The sequence below is a fragment of the Urocitellus parryii genome, chromosome 6 (assembly GCF_045843805.1).
Source record: "Urocitellus parryii isolate mUroPar1 chromosome 6, mUroPar1.hap1, whole genome shotgun sequence".
NCBI lineage: Eukaryota > Metazoa > Chordata > Mammalia > Rodentia > Sciuridae > Urocitellus > Urocitellus parryii.
Window position 1 is genome coordinate 81,335,950 of NC_135536.1, and position 17,427 is coordinate 81,353,376.

Here is a 17,427-nt window from a genome sequence, read left to right on the forward strand (position 1 = left end):
ATCCAGTGACGAGTAGAGGAAAGAGAAATCACTGTGAGTAAAATTGAAGCAAGAGTTAATGATTTTAGAAAACTATTCATTATGGGGAGAAAAACCTTAGTGCTTTTATTAAAAATTTTAAGAAATTGGTCAGGATCATGGTCCATTTGTACTGGTTATAGAAAATTAAAAGCCTAAGGTCTTGATTTTATCCTATTTTGATAGTTAAACTTACAGGGCCCCAGAAAGGCAATTCTGGAAGTTTAGGAAGGGTGTGTCTCAGTGGTGGAATGCTTGTTTAGCATGCTAAAGGCTCTGGGTTTGATTCCCAATACAAACAGAGAGAGAGAGAGATTTTCCAGATTTTCAGGTTAGATTCTTAAAGAGAACACCTTCAGCTAGTTATAGACTCAAGATATATGGGCCTCCAGTCTCCAGAGGTCTTCTTGCATACCTAGAAGGAGCACGGAATATTGTGTTCCTATCCTTAGCTTCCTGTATTTTTTTTTTCAGGCCTGGAGATCAGTGCCAATATTACTTGAAGAATACACAATACCTGTCCTATCTGGAAAAGCCTATTCTGCCAGGTCTCTATGATGGAGTTAAGGACACTGCATATTTTCTCAGTAGCAGTTCTAAAAGCCTTCCCATTCAATGCTACTCAGAATTGGGTCCATAGTTAGTTCATCTATAAAACAGAACATCATTTTTCTTGCTTGGTTCTCATATATGTTAGAGTCTTGATCCTCAGAAAGTGGCCTTATTTGGAGATAGGGTCTTTTAGCAAGGTAATAAAGCTAAAATGAAGCTTTAGGGTAGGCCCTCACCCCAGTGACTGGTGTCCTTACAAAAGGGGGAAATCTGGACAGAAAAAGACATGCAAAGATGAATATTATTGGCGTAACTACAGCCATCATCTTTTCCCCAGCCCCACTTTATGAATACTATTCTTATTCTCAAGAGACTAGCTGTTCTCTGTTCTGTCCTTGAGAGATAAAAAGTTGCTCTTCTCTGTTCTCAAGAAACAGTAACTTGCCTTTCACAAAATCAGATGATGCTTGCTATGCCAGTAGCAAGGGCTAAAACTGCCCCTGACAGGCGGCCATGATTCTGGACTATAAAAGGTAATACTCAAGGGGGAGTTGCTGCTGCTCTTCCTCTCCTGCTGCTCTCTCTCTCTCTCTACTCAGAGCAGCCTGTCAGGAGCCTGACAATAAATCTGCTTATGCTTCTATCTTTGGAGTGCCTGTGTGATCAGTCCTACGCCAGTTTTCTTTCAAATATGATGTGAGAAAACACAAGCAGGAGATGGTTATCTAAAAACCAAAGAACAAATTGAGTCCACCACAGCCAGGAGAGAGGCCTAGGACAAATCCTTCCTGTGTGCCTTCAAAAGCAACAGGACCCTGGTGGCACCTTGAGTTCAGATTTCTGCCCTCCAGAACTGTGAAATGGTTGATGTCTATTTTATAAGCCACTCGGTTTGTGGAATGGTATTACCATAGCCCTAGGAAACTAATATAGTTGTTTTAAAAATAAGATTTTAGAAATATCTATATGACTTTCAGCTTTCAACAGTTTGAGTGGCTAGATATTTTCTGTGTGAGAATTGCCAAATAGCCCTTAGCAGCTCTGAGAGTTTTTGGAAGTCTGTGTTTGTAAAACATAGAAAGAAAACACAAGGATAGATGCTAAGGTGTTTGGCAGAGGTATCTCTGACTGGTAGAATTACTGGTACTTTTTTGTTGTGTGCTTAGTTGTTTTCCAAGCAAATATGTATTGTTTTATTATAAAATATAGTGAATATAAAACAAAAGTTAGTATCAGCTTTGTTTGTTTGTCTATTTATTTATATATTGGGTATTGGGGATTGAGCCCAGGGCCTTGCACATGCTAGGCAAGTGCTCTACCTCTGACCTATACCCACAGCCCTTTTAAAATTTTATTTTGAGAAGGGTCTCACTAAATTGCTGAGGCTGGCCTTGAACTTGTGATCCTCTGAATCAATCTCCCAAGTCACTGGGATTATAGGCATACACCACAGTTCCTGGCTAGTATCATTTTTTGAGTTAAGACTTTATTTTTCTTATGACTTTGCTGAATAGACTCTACCTTCTGGGTACTAACAGACCTGTCAAAGGACTTTCTATCCATGGCAGTCTACTGTATGGTTCAGTAGGAAGTCTAGTTAGCATATCATGATCAATAGCTTCTTGGATTTTGATCAAAAGTGGCTGGACTGTATCTGTCTTTGGATACATGGGAAATGAGCCCAAATTCCCAAGCTTGTGATACTGCAGTTAAGAGAGTCAAGTGTGAACCATTCTTTGTTGAAGGAGAGGGGCCATTGATTTACTAGGACTCCAGGACAGATGCATTTATTTCTCCAGAAAATCACGGCCAAGGACTGGGAAAAAGAATACTCTTTGGACAACTGCTTTTAAGGGAGCATAAGGGTATCCTTGGGGAAATCTAGTGGTATGAGACTTGTTTAAGAGCCATGTAAAATAAGAAATTAGGACTTTGGGGCAGATAGACAGGTGAGAATGACAGTCAAGTGCAATGAGCAAAATCAGGCTTGGCTTTCTTTGCCCAAGCACAGGTCACAGATACATATAAGGTTGTACCCCACCTCCTCCACCACCATCAACATGTATATTAATTAATGAATCATGATGGGAGATGAGGGAAAGTGCAATCTATTGGAGGATGATGCTGACTGTGCCCTTTTTGAGATTAATGTGAATATATAACTGAGTCAGTCTTTTTCCTGTTATTACTCAATGTGTCCAGAGTTGTCCAACTTGTTCTACTTGATGTAACAGCAGATGCTCTGAGTAACAGCAGATGCTCCAACAAGCTGCAAACTATGTCTTCTTCCCTACAACCCACATCTTTAGCTGGATGGAGAGCATATGGTACCCAACAAAAGGTCTTCTCATAGTAGTACCCATACCCATGTATGCATAGCTTTGAAAGGTGAGGGATGGATGTTTGGGAAGTAGCTATCACCATGGAAGAATCAATTCTTTATTTTTCATAGTAGAAAGTCAGTAAATATTTTCTTAAATTTTAGAAACCAAAATAAAAGTATATGTATGATATTTTTACTGTGGATACAAGGCCTAAAAATGGCTAAAAGTTTATTAAAATAAAAAAGAAACAAAAATGGGAAAACTGGAGGCAGGGATTGTGGCTCAACAGTAGATTGCTCGCCTAACACAGGTGGGGTGCTAGGTTCGATCCTCAGCATCACATAAAAATAAAATAATGGTATTGTGTCCAACTACGACTAAATCAAAATTTTTTTTTTTTTAAAAAATGGGAAAACTGGAGACTGAAAAAAAATGTTACCTATAAGGAAGATAGAAGTGGAATGAAAGAAGTAGAAGATGCAGTGACACTTCTTTGAATGTATCTTTTTGTATAGTTTACAAACATACAAATATTTTACTTATAAAATAAAATTAAATTTACAATTATGGGAGAAAACTCTAAAATTCAATACTATAAAAATTGAATTGTAGGTACTCTTATAAACAACCATATTATGAAAGACAAAGAAAACCTGAGGACCTCTTCCAGATTAAAGGTTTCTAAACATGACCTAACTACTGAATGCACTCTGAGGTTTTGAATTCGATCCTTAACTGGAAAAGACATCCTTAAAGTAAAAATCCTTTGGGTAACTGGTAAGATTTGAATATGGATTATAGATTGCATAATAGTACTGTAGCAAAGTCAAAGTTTCTGATTTTCATATTTGTATTGTGGAATAGCCTTTCTTTCTTTTTCTCCCCGCTACCCTTTTTCTTTTTTTTTTTCTTCTGTGGTACTAGTCATTGAACCCAGGGCCTTGCTCAAGCTTGGCAAGCACTCTACCCAGAGCTACATCATCAGCCCTTTTTAAATTTTATTTTGAAACAGGGTCTTCTAAATTGTCCAGGCTGGCTTCAGATTTGTGATCCTCCTGCCTCAGCCTTCTGAGTAGTTGGGATTACAGATGTATGCCACTGCATTTGGCCTGTAAAATAACCTTGTTCTTAAGAAATTTAGAGGGGCTGGGGATATGGCTCAAGCGGTAGCGCGCTCGCCTGGCATGCGTGCGGCCCGGGTTCGATCCTCAGCACCACATACAAACAAAGATGTTGTGTCCGCCGAGAACTAAAAAAATAAATAAATATTAAAAATTCTCTCTCTCTCTCTCTCTCTCTCTCTCTCTCTCTCTCTCTCCCTCTCTCACTCTCTCTTTAAAAAAAAAAGAAAGAAATTTAGAGGTAAATGGACATAATGTCTGAATTTACTCTCAAATGGTTGAGGAAAAAGATGTGCAGGCAAATGTGTACACACATGGAGAGAATGCACACACAAATGTGGCAAAATGTTAAGTGCATAATGTAGGTGAGGAATGTAAGAGTTATTTGTATTATTTTTACAGCTCTTTTGCAAGCTCAAAATTATTTCAAAAAAGTTTGTTTTTAAAAAAATGTGTTTCTGGTTTCTTCCCTGACACATTTATTTTCCTTCTCCCTCCCACTCTCAACCTGGGCTTTTCGTGGCTGAGAGTTTATGTAATCTTGAACTTTACTGGTGAAGTGACATGAGGGAGATGGAAATTAGTATCACTTAGTATCACTTATAATGATCTGACTGAACAGGAAACATGGCTGTTCCGTATCTTCTTTACCTGATAAAGGGCCATCGTACAAGGTCTGCCCACCTCCCTTGTGGAGGGACAGGAAGTGTTTTAGTTACAGACCTCTCATCATCATTATTTACTCTTAATTGGTCATTGGTAAGTTGGAAGAACAAACTGGGAATTACAACAGGTAGCAAGAGAGACACACATCCATATTAGACACTCATACTCCTTCCTTTCTATAAAGGTGTGGGCATACAAAGGTGTGGACCCTAACATGGATGGATCTAACATGATGACTTCTTATTTAAACACTTAGCACTTGGCCACTGTGTGGTTACATTTCTTTAATATCCAGAATACTATTAGGACAATACAAATGTTTTGCTGTAGTTCCAGTATTTACAGAAGACAACTGGATATTCCAATGCAGAGGTTTAGGTGCAGATTTCACAATTACAAAAAGCCAACATCACCTCAAAGGACATTCACCAAAGGAGCAAAGCAGAGGCCAGGGATATTGACTAAATGCTTTGTTTAACCAAAAGTTGTACAGAAAACAAAGATTCCATGACAGGCCATCACATTCATAGCTGAAGAGAAACAAATCACATTGTTAGCAACAAAACAACATTCAGCAGACCGTCAAGCTGTATTTACGGTAGGCAGAGCTTGGGAGACTGGGGGCATAGAAGGCCTAAGATTGAAGTCAGCTCAAGCCCCATTCACATATGCACCCAGTCCCTTTTGTTTACAGTTGGATCTGTTCGTTCTGGGGACTCCACTCAAGGACCTACTCTAGAGAAGTCTAGTTTTCCTTAGTAGTTTGGGGCATTTTTTTTTTTTTTTTTGTCTATATCAAGGGGCATGGATATTCTGCAAAACTGGGGCCTTCCAAAGCCAAGGATAAAGAAGGAATACAGCACACCATCCCTGATCCAGTTCTGCATTCTTTTGTTTGAGTTGGCTTATCTCTCTACTATGAACAATGAATGCCCAATATGGGCTTAAACTGCTATTCTCATGGAGTGATTTTCATTTTTGTCAGGAACCAAATCCTTAAATGGAAAGAATCAACCATTTATCTAGAGTTGGTGGAGTAGGTTTGCTTATGAAGTCTCACCCTGTTGATATCATGTAGGCCTGGGAGCCTCTGTTCTGAAGAACTGAGCCAATTAGTTAATATTCTCCACTAGATTCTTGGCAGGTCTTAACATGCCCTTCACAAAGCCTCAGCAGCTATGGTGCTTCCAAGCTGTTTCATCCCAGGGTCAAGTCCCTACAGGGCTGGAAGAAAGGCCTGGGTGGACCAGCCTTGTCCTCGTGAGAGTCTCCCACCTTGAAGCCTCCTTGGCACATCACCTAGAGGATTACTCTTCAGGGGTAGAAGCTCTCCTTGTATTCAAGTATATAACTAACTCCCAGAACAACTAAAGGGGCTCTTTCTTCCATTTTCTTAGCAAATGAAGCTGGAAAAAAAAGCTAGCCTACATTAAGTCAAATGAAGTCTGGAGCTTTTCACTCATAGCAGCTGATATAGTCAACCTGTTGAAGACTGGGCTTCTGATGGGAGTGCCTCATCTCTGAACTCTTTGTGCACCACTGTGCTGATTTCTTTGTGGATCTTTCATTAATTTTATGATCTATTTTATAGTTTCAATTTCTTATACATTATTTTATTTTCAGAAGCTTCAAAGAAGCATCTTAGATTCAGTTTGTTTGGGCTGGGGATGTGGCTCAAGAGGTAGCACGCTAGCCTGGCATGCGTGCGACCCGGGTTCGATCCTCAGCACCACATACAAAGAAAGATGTTGTGCCTGCCGAAAACTAAAAAAATTAAATAAATAAAAATATTAAAAAATTCTCTCTCTCTCTCTCTCTCTCTCTCTCTCTCTCTGTCTCTCACTCTCTCTTAAAAATAAAAATGCCTTATTCTTAAAAAAAAAAAAAGATTCAGTTTGTTTATATATATATATAAATTTCAGTTAAATTGGTTTTTAATGATCCCAATCCTCTAATGTGTGTAACTTTTATTTTTATGCATTACTATGACCTGTTTTTAAAGATGAAGGTTTCACTTTTTTGTTATGTTTTGCTGCTGGAGATTAACTCTAGACAAATGCTCCCACATGCTAGGCAAGTGCTCTACTACAGAGCAACACCCCTCTAGCTGAAAATTTTGTTTTTAAGTTGGCTCCGATGAACCTCAGTTGGGCTTTTCTGGGCTTCTCATCTTTGACTGTATTTGGCAAGGAATGAATAAGTAAATAATTGCTGCATCCCTGTTTGAAGGACCTTTAGAAAAATAAAGCTTTTCTCTTCTGTGTGCCCTACATAGCACTTCTGCCTGGAGGCAGCACAGTGACCTGCCTGTGCCTGAATGTCATCTAGGGGTCTGCATGAGGGAAACTGGGGACTTTCCAAAGGGCTCCTAGAGAAATTCAAAAGCCCAAAGTGAAACCGAATCTATTTTTCCAATTTGCTTCAGTTTTGTCTTGTGAAGAAATTATAAAGCAAGCTCTGGAAAAACAGTATAAAAGAACCATGATTAAATATCCTAGAGAAGATCTTTACCAATGAAGGCTGTTATACTACTAGTCCTCCTACGAACATAGCACAAGTAAATAGCTTCATATGGGCACAAAATAGAATACACAATATATATTTTTGGCTTTATCTAAAAGAATCCCACTGGTAAAAATGAAAATAACTGACTGTAGAGACTAAATTATCTTTATTTGCAGAATAGGTGCCCCTCTAAAGCACTGGGTATTTACAGGTCCCAGTATCTTTCTGGACTCATAAGAGGAACAATGGTTCCATGGAGATTGGCATGGTTTGAGTGGGCACAGTAATTGGCATGGTCATGACAGGAAAGAGCAATAGCTTCCTTCAGATGTAGGGTCAGGAAAACATAACACAATAGAGTCTACATAATAGCTGCATAATAAATACTGATCAGTTTATGAAGAAGACATTCTTAGAAGTCAGTTGAATATCACTCTTCTTAATAGATGATACTGACATTCTCCTGATTCTTACTGGTACAAGACAACTTCGTAGACAAATATTGCACAAAACTCTATAACAGGTTTCCACAGGGGAGGGTTTCCATCTGGTCTCTGATGTTCCCCACAGAAAACTAGATAAATGTTTCCATAGGTCATTGTTCCTTGTGACCTGAGTGTGCTTCCAGTGAAAGGTCACGGTTCTGTCTACCTCATTGGTAAACTCTAGTGGTGATAGGCAAGAATCTTTTAGTATTCGCAGCAATTACCTCCTGTAACACCTTTCTTTTGGCAATTTAGAAAACTATTCAGGGACTCAAAATGACAGATGACATTTTAAAAACACATAAACAAGACATGGTCATTATTCTTTTGTGGGAGATGTGAACTCTTCAGGGTAGCTTGCTGTTCCCCTGCCAGTACAATTTCTCTTCCATTTTTTTCTTTTTCCATCGGCAGAGAAGCAGCATCTTAAAGGTCTTCCTGAAGGTTCTGTTGCAGAGGGCGTAGCAGATGGGGTTGACGGTGCTATTAACATAGCACAACCAATAGCCCAAGTGCCACAGGGTGACAGGGACACACTTGTCACAGAAGGTGGACACCAGGACCATGATGTTATAAGGAGTCCATGTGATGATAAAGGCCAGGAGAATGGCACTCAAGGTCTGGGCTGCTTTCCTCTCTTTGACAAGGACCATTCTCTTTCGTTTGGTCATTTGATGGCTGAGATTGGGATCAAGGCCTTTCGTTGAAGGGTCCTTGGACATTGGGAAGGAGCAAGGCATGATTTTCACCTTGCGACAGCCGTTGTTGGCCTCTTGGGTCCCATCAGCTTTTACCACCAATCGGAACTTATAGGCCACGCATTTTTGACTCTTGAGTTTATTAGCAGCTGCTGGGGACAGGAAGTATTTTGGGGTGTCACAGTCATTTTTTTTAGTTTGAGCTTTCACAAAAGTCTCCTTTGTCTCTCCAGCACTGAATTCTTCCTTTGGGCTTTCCTTCTCCTGACTCTTGTAGACCACTTGGAAGACAGGGTCAGTGGTGGGCTTGTCCTCATCCTCTGAGGAGGGGTAGCTGCTGCAGGTAGTGAGCTGTTCAGCTTTGGTCCAGTCAGTGGTTGGGTCAGTGGCTTGGGATGGCTTTCCAGTGGTGGAAGTGCTCCTGCGAGAGGATGACCAGGAGGCCTGGTTCCTTTCCCTCTGTGCCAGAGTAGGTTGAGGGCAGGTAAGGCAGGACCTGAGCAGAGCCCTGTGAGCTGGCTTTCTCTTCCCGGCTTCAGCCACAGAGTCAGAACCCTGGAGGTCAGCCAGGTCCTTGGTTCGCTTCTCTGTTTCCCGGTAGATTCGGCAGTAGAGGATAGTCATGACGGAAACAGGGATGTAGAAGGCAGCAATGGCCGTGCCAAAAGTGATGGTGGGCTCAGAGAGGAACTGAATCTGGCACTCATCTGGTGGTACTGTCCGCTTCCCAACCAAGTACTGCCAGCAGAGAATGGCTGGGGCCCAGAGGATGAAGGAGATCAGCCAGGCCAAGCCAATCATGATGCCAGCCCGCTTTGGGGTACGCTTGGCCCGATACGTCAGGGGTCTTGTGATGGAAAAGTAACGGTCAAAACTGATCACCAGAAGGTTCATGACAGAAGCATTGCTGGCCACATAGTCCAGTGCAAGCCAAAGGTCACAAGCCAGACTCCCAAGAGCCCAGCGTCCCATGAGGATGTAGGTGGTATAGAGGTTCATGGAGAAGACCCCAATGATGAGATCTGCACAGGCTAGGCTCAGCAGGTAGTAATTGTTAACTGTCTTGAGCTGACTGTTGATTTTGAAGGAGATAATGACCAAGACGTTGCCCACGATGGTGACTAGGCTGACCACAGCAGTCACAGCTGCGATAGTAATAACTTCCCATAGTTCATGGCGCTCCAAAGGCTGGTGATTTACCAGGGTGCTGTTAACCATGGTTGCATTGAAGTATGATTCACCTTCCATCCTGGTGCAAGAATTTGCATTGGGATTAATTCTTAGGTTCTACCTAGATGGCTCTCTGTTCTATCTCACCTCTTATTGGCCAGTATCTGGAAGAGAAAGAAACACATTAGCTCCTCTCACCAGCATGACTCTTTTCCACCCATTGTTTATCTTTTCTAACAGAATATCAAATGTGGTTGCACATACATTTAGAGCAAGATGCTGAACTCTCTAAACTTTTGGTGATATTTTTATAAAGGCATTACCGTTTTGCTTTTTATGATAATGCATGAGTGCTCTCCTTCTATGTGAACCTGCTGCCCTCTTGTGTCCACTTTTTGAAAACTGACTGAGAAGATGTTGGAAAAGGAACAGGAGAGAACTGATTATCTGGGAGCAATAAGCAGGAATATTAAATGATCTTACATTGCAATAACCTCATAGCACAAAACCTGTTTTGTGAGCTTTGGGCAATTGTGGAGAGTGGTGACAGTGACTGGGAAACCAGTGTCTGAGATTGGGGTCCCTGATGACTTAATGGCTGTGGCATACTTGGTGACTGGGAAAGTTTTTGTGCAAAGGCATAGGCTGCCCAGTTGCTATGGAGATGTCCTCCATGCTAGAGTCTTATCAGCTTCGACCTTAATCTCAGGCACAGCAGCTCCTGGGAATGAAGGAACTTCCTTGCTAAAATAACAACATTTTACCAGTTCCGCTGCTCCTGAATCTACCCTTGAATTAGTAACTTTAAACAATGAACTTTCTTGAGAGCTGCATAATTCTCCTAACATTGCACATTGCAACTGTAGAATGTAACTGAGGAAACAGCTGCATACTGTTGCTAACTCTGTAACTTTCATGAATACAAAGAATAATACCTGCATAATCTTTAATCTGATTTAGAGACATATATAATAAAGATTGCTGGTGTAATTCTTTAGACCTGCTTCTCCATCAGAGAGCAGCATTCCATCCGACCCCCGCTTTATCTTCAAGATCTGCGTGTATTGACTCTTGATTTCTTCCAATCTCCCATAGCCCCTTGCTGGAACCTGATAGTTTGGCCGTGCTGGTTGGGACAGGTAATAAGTACCTAGACTGTGGTGAACTGGAGAAAAAGACAAACTGTATCTATTCTATACTTCCAGTCTTAATTATTAAGGGTTACTGAGGCACTATTGTGAGTCAACATGGCATGCAACACTTCTCCCTGCCTGAATGTGCAAATTCCACATACAGACCTGGTTTGCACCTTTTGAAATTTGCCCACTCCTGAAGATAATAACCCTCTCTCCATTCTTGACTATTATCAATATCATAGAATTGTCTTATCTTTTTTTCCTGATTACATAAGTAATAACACTCCTCATAAGAGTTTAGTCAATATTAAAATCTAAATGTAGAAATGTCTCCTCTAATCTCATCTTGCTATTGGGTAACCAGTGCAATAAGTTTAGTGTGAATTTTGGCAGTTTTTTCCCCACTATGCATATACTAATACCTATTTAGAGGTGCATTTTCTTTTTCTTTTTTCTTTTTGTTACCAGGGATTGAACCCAGGGGTATTTCCCCACTGAACCATGTCCCTAGCCCTTTTTAATAATTTTTTAGAGACAGGGTCTTGTTGAGTTGTTTAGGGCCTCACTAAGTTGCCAAGGCTGGCTTTGAACTCATGATCCTCCTACCTCAGCCTCCCAGGTCACTGGGATTCCAGGCGTGTGCTACCATGCCTGGCTAGAGGTACATTTTTAATGTTTACACCCTGAATTTTGTTTGTCATCACAGACAGCTTCTGTATCCATACATCTAGAGCTACCTTTTTTTTTTTTCATTCCAACAGCTGCACATTATTCTATTTAAATGGGTATATTTGAGAGTAGGTCTCTCAACTTCTTGCCCACGCAAGACAATCGGGTACCCGCGTCGGCACCATCAACACCTGTGCAGAACTATTGGCCACCCACCCCCAGCAGAAATCACCGAAGCCACTCCCACGCAGGACATCTGGCACTTCCCACAAGGCAGGAACTCCAGTCGCCACTCCTGTGTGGACCCCCATCGGGGGCTCCCCCAGTCGCTGCCATCTTGGGGCTCTGCAACGGTGGAGATACTGCACGAAGTGGCCTGCCTGCACCCATGAACTTCACACAGACTCTGAAGTAAGCCCACAGCCACACACTGCACGAGCTTGTCTCTGAACTCATCCTCCAACGTCATTGGTCGGCTCCCCCCCACACAATTTGACAGCCCACTGCTGAAAGCAGCATGGCCACCTTCATCACTCTCTTCAGTTCCAGTTTGGAACTCCAGCCGGTCAGATACCCAGGTTCTAATTCCCCTGTTTCCCCAGCAGCCACTACCTGGCACAGTGACACCCTGGTTAATTTCACCACCCCAAGGGCAGAGGTACCAGCTAACAACAGATGACCCAACCTATTGAATGAGAAGGGAAGCAGGAAAGATTCGGATTTCCGACAAAACAATCCAGTTTCTTCCTTTAAGATTTTTTTCCTCCACCCCCTTCCCTGTTCTGCCCTCACATCTCCAACATATGTGTAACCAAGTACATTGCATGAAGTAGGATTTTGAGGACTGGGGCATCTGAATAAGATATTGCAGGGCTGGGGATGTGGCTCAAGCGGTAGCGCGCTCGCCTGGCATGCGTGCGGCCCGGGTTCGATCCTCAGCACCACATACCTCAGCACTACATACCAACAAAGATGTTGTGTCCGCCGAGAACTAAAAAATAAATATTAAAAAAAAAAATTATCTCTCTCTCTCTCTCTCTCTCTCTCTCTCCTTTCTCACTCTCTCTTTAAAAAAAAAGATATTGTAGCTGTGTTGAATATAAATGTATTTTCTTTTATCCCACCAATTTCTAATATTTTCACATTTTAAATTTTTCTCAATATATATGTGTGTTTGTTTTGTGTACTCTACTGTCGTCCCACTTACTTGTCTACCCAAAATTACTTCCTCTCCCTTCTCCTGCTACTAATATTCTTCTTTAGATTTCTCTTTCACACTTCCTAAGATATAATAACTATATCCTCACCTCCTACCTCCTCGGCATATCATCCTTCTCCTCACCTTCAGTTCTTTGTCCACCATCAGAAACTGTAAACCCTTTTACAAACCTACTGAGTATATTGTAGATAATAATTGAATTCACCATTTCTGTATATTGTGATGAAACTGTAAATGTCTTAATCACAAACATTTATTTTCAGTGTGAATACTGTTTATATTTGGATCTGATAACATTGTCCTTCACCTCAAAGGAAAGGTATTGGATCCCAACAGGGGCGCTATAAGCCTATAGGGTTAAAAATGGTAATACCCCAGATCCACAGTGCTAGAAGGGAAGACACACAAGCAATATGAAAAGACAAAGGAAGAAAGTGCCCCAAACATATCAAGATGCCATATTATTAGAATCCATGGCCAGCACAGCAAAAGAAACGACAGAGAAGGAATTCAGGATGTACACGATTAAAATACTCTGTGAATTAAAGGATGATATAAGAGAGCAAACACAGGCAGCAAAAGATCATTTTGACAAAGAGCTACATAAAACAAATACAGGAAGCAAAAGATCACCTCAATAGGGAGATACAGGTACTTAAAAAAAAAAAACAGAAATCCTTGAAATGAAAGAAACAATAAACCAAATTAAAAGCTCAAACAGATTAGACCACTTGGAAGATAGAACCTCAGGCAATGAAGACAAAATATATAATCTTGAAAACAATGTAGACAACACAGTGAGAATGATAAGAAACCATGAGCAGAATATTCAAGAAATATGGGATAGCATAAATAGAACAAATTTAAGAGTTATTAGGATAGAGGAAGAAATAGAGTTCCAAACCAAAGGAATGAGCAATCTATTCAATGAAATAATATCAGAAAATTTTCCAAACATAAAGAATGAATTGGAAAACCAAATTCAAGAGGCTTACAGGATGCCAAATGTACAAAATCATAACAGATCCACACCAAGCCACATTATACTGAAAATACCTAACATACAGAATAAGGAGAGAATATTAAAAGCCACAAGAGAAAGGAATCAGATTACATATAAGGAAAACAAATTAGATTATGTGCAGATTTTCAACCCAGACCCTGAAAGCTAGAAGATCCTGAAGCAACATATATCAAGCTCTAAAAGAAAATGGATGTCAACCAAAAATCTTATATCCAGCAAAATTAAGCTGTAGGTTTGATGATGAAATAAAAACCTTTCATGATAAACAAAAATTAAAAGAATTTACAACTAGAAAGCCTGCACTACAGAACATCCTCAGCAAAATATTCTATGAAGAGGAAATGAAAAACAATGAGGAAAATAAGCTAAGGGAGGTGTTACACTAAAGGAAAAACTAATCAAAGAAAAAATCAAGTCAAGTTAAATGCCAAAAATAAATAAAAATGGCTGGAATACAAATCATGTCTCAATAATAACCCTGAATGTTAATGGCCTAAACTCACCAATCAAAAGACATACACTAGCAGACTGAATTTAAAAAAATACCCAATAATATGCTGCCTTCATGAGACTCATCTCATAGGAAAAGACATCCACAGACTGAAGATGAAGGGTTGGGAAAAAACATACCACTCACATGGACTGTGGAAACAAACAGGGGTTTCCATCCTCATATCAAATAAAGTAGACTTCAAGCTAAAGTTAATCAAAAGGGACAAAGAAGGACACTACATACTTCTCAAGGGAACCATACATCAACAAGACATAACAATTATAAATATATATTCCCCCAAAGTTCATCAAACAAACTCTTAAGTTCAAGAGTCAAATAGACCACAACACAGTAATTCTGGGTGACTTTAACACACCTCTTTCACCACTAGATAGATCTTCCAAACAAAAGCTGAACAAAGAAACTATAGAACTCAATAATATAATCAATAACTTAGACTTAATTGACATATATAGAATATTTTATCTTCAACAATCGAATGCACATTCTTCTAAGCAGTACAAGGATCCTTCTCTAAAATAGACCATATATTATACCACAAAACAACTCTTAGCAAGTACAAAAAAGTAGAGATACTTCCCTGCATCTATCAGACCATAATGGAATAAAATTAGAAATCAAATAAAAAATAAAAGCTACTCCAACACCTGGAGACTAAATAATAAACTACTGAATGAGCAATGGGTTGCAAAAGACATCAAGGAGGAGATTTAAAAATTCTTAGAGGTGAATGAGAACACAGATACAACATAGTGAAATCTCTGGGACACTATGAAGGCAGTACTAAGAGGAAAGTTCATTGCATAGAGTTCATTCCTTAAAAGAAGATAAACCAACAAACAAATGACTTAACATTATATTAGAAAAAGAAGAATAAATCAACACCAAAAGCAGTAGAATACAGGAAATAATTAAAATCAGAGCTGATATCAATGAAGTTGAAGCAAAAGAAACAACTGAAAAAAAGTTGACAAAACAAAAATTTGGTTCTTTGAAAAAATTGATAAATGCTTAGCCATGCTAACAAATAGAAGGAGAGAGAAAACTCAAATTACTAACACATGTGATGAAAAAGAAAATATCACAACAGACACCACTGAAATACAGAAAATAATTAGAAAATATTTTTAAAACTTATACTCCAATAAAATAGAAAATATTGAAGGCATCAAAAAATTTCTAATGCCATATGATTTGCCCAAATGGAATCTGGATAATATACACAATTTAAGCAGATCAATTTTAAGTGATGAAATAGAAGATGCCATCAGAAGCCTACCAACCAAGAAAAGCCCAGGACCAGATGGATGCACAGCTGAGTTCTACAAGACCTTTAAAGTAAAGTACCAATACTCTTTAATTTATTTCGGGAAATAGAAAAAGAGGGAGCACTTCCAAACTCATTTTATGAGGCCAATATCACCCTGATTCCAATACCAGGCAAAGACACATCAAAGGAAGAAAACTTCAGATCAACACCTCTAATGAATACAGATGCAAAAATTCTCAGTAAAATTCTGGCAAATTGAATATAAAAACATATGAAAAAGATAGTGCACCACGATCAAGTGGGGTTCATCCCAGGGAAGCAAGGTTGATTCAACATATGGAAATCAATAAATGTAACTCATCACATCAATTGATCATCTCAATAGACAAAGAAAAAGCATTCGACAAAATACAGCACCCCTTCATGTTCAAAACACCAGAAAAACTAGGAATAACAGGAACATATCTCAACATTGTAAAAGCTATCTGTGCTAAACCCCAGGCCAACATTATTCTAAATGGAGAAGAATTGAATGCATTCCCTATAAAAACTGGAACAAGACAGGGATGCCCTCTTTCACCACTTCTATTTAATATAGTTCTTGAAACACTGGCCAGAGCAACTAGACAAAAGAAATTAAAGGGATATAGATAGGAAAAGAAAAACTCAAATTAGCACAAATCATATCAAATTTGCTGATGATATGATTCTGTACCAGAAGACCCAAAAAAATTCCACCAGAAAACTTCTAGACTAGTAAACGAATTCAGCAAAGTAGCAGGATATAAAATCAACACTCATATAAAGCAAAGACATTTCTGTATATCAGTGACAAATCTTCTGAAAGGGAAATAAGGAAAACTACCACATTTACAATTGCCTCAAAAAAAAAAAAAAACTTGAAAATCAACCTAAATAAGAGGTGAAAGACCTCTACAACAAAAACTACAGAATGCTAAAGAAAGAAATTAAAGAAGACCTTAGAAGATGGAAAGAACTCTCTTGTTCTTGGATATGCAGAATTAATATTGTCAAAATGAAAATACTACCAAAAACACTATACAGATTTAATGCAGTTCCAATCAAAACCCCAATGATATTCCTCATAGAAATAGAAAAAGCAATCATGAAATTCATGTGGAAAAATAAGAGACCCAGAATAGCTAAAGCAATCCTTAGAAAGAAGAGTGAAGCAGGTGGCATCACTATACCAGACCTTAAACTATACTACAGAGAAATAGTAACAAAAACATGATATTGGCATCAAAATAGACTTGTAGACCAATGGTACAGAATACAGGATACAGAGATTAACCTACATAATTACAGTTATCTTATATTAGACAAAGGAACCAAAAACATACATTGGAGAAAAATAGCCTATTCAACAAATGGTGCTGGGAGAACTGGAAATCCATATGCAACAAAATGAAATTAAACCCCTATTTCTCACCTTGCACAAAACTCAATCAAAGTGGATCAAGGACCTAGGAATTAAACCAGAGACAATGAGCCTAATAGAAGAAAAAGTAGGCCCCAATCATATTGGATTAGGCTCCTACTTCCTTAAGAAGACTCCTGCAGTGCAAGAATTAAAATCAAGAATTAATTAAATGGGATGAATTCAAACTAAAATGCTTCTCAGCAAAAGAAACAATCAGTGAGGTGAATAGAGAGCCTACAGTTTGGGAGCAAATTTTTACCACTTGCACATCAGACAGAGCACTAATATCTAGGGTATATAAATAACTCAAAAAGCCAAACTCCAAAAAACCAAATAACCCAATCAATAAATGGGCCAAGGAACTAAAAAGACACTTCTCAGAAGGCGATATACAATCAATCAATAAATAAATGAAAAAATGTTCAACATCTTTAGCAATTAGAGAAATGCAAATCAAAACTACTCTAAGATTTCATCTCACTCCAGTCAGAATGGCAGCTATTATGAAGACAAACAACAATAAGAGCTGGCGAAGATGTGGGGAAAAAGGCACACTCATACATTGCTGGTGGGATTGCAAAATGGTGCAGCCGATATGGAAAACAGTATGGA

The 17,427-nt window shown here is 39.2% G+C and overlaps 1 protein-coding gene across 1 annotated transcript; it reads right to left on the bottom strand.

Annotated features, from left to right (window-relative positions):
* Positions 1–8,018: 8,018 nt before the first annotated feature.
* On the bottom strand, positions 8,019–9,617 carry Chrm5 (cholinergic receptor muscarinic 5). The gene has a single exon (XM_026392912.2). The coding sequence runs from the start codon at positions 9,615–9,617 to the stop codon at positions 8,019–8,021; it is 1,599 nt and encodes a 532-aa protein (XP_026248697.2).
* Positions 9,618–17,427: the final 7,810 nt, after the last annotated feature.

What these genes read in the sequence shown, in the direction of transcription:
- Chrm5 (XM_026392912.2), bottom strand. Translation starts at nt 9,617, where the DNA reads ATGGAAGGTGAATCATACTTCAATGCAACCATGGTTAACAGCACCCTG.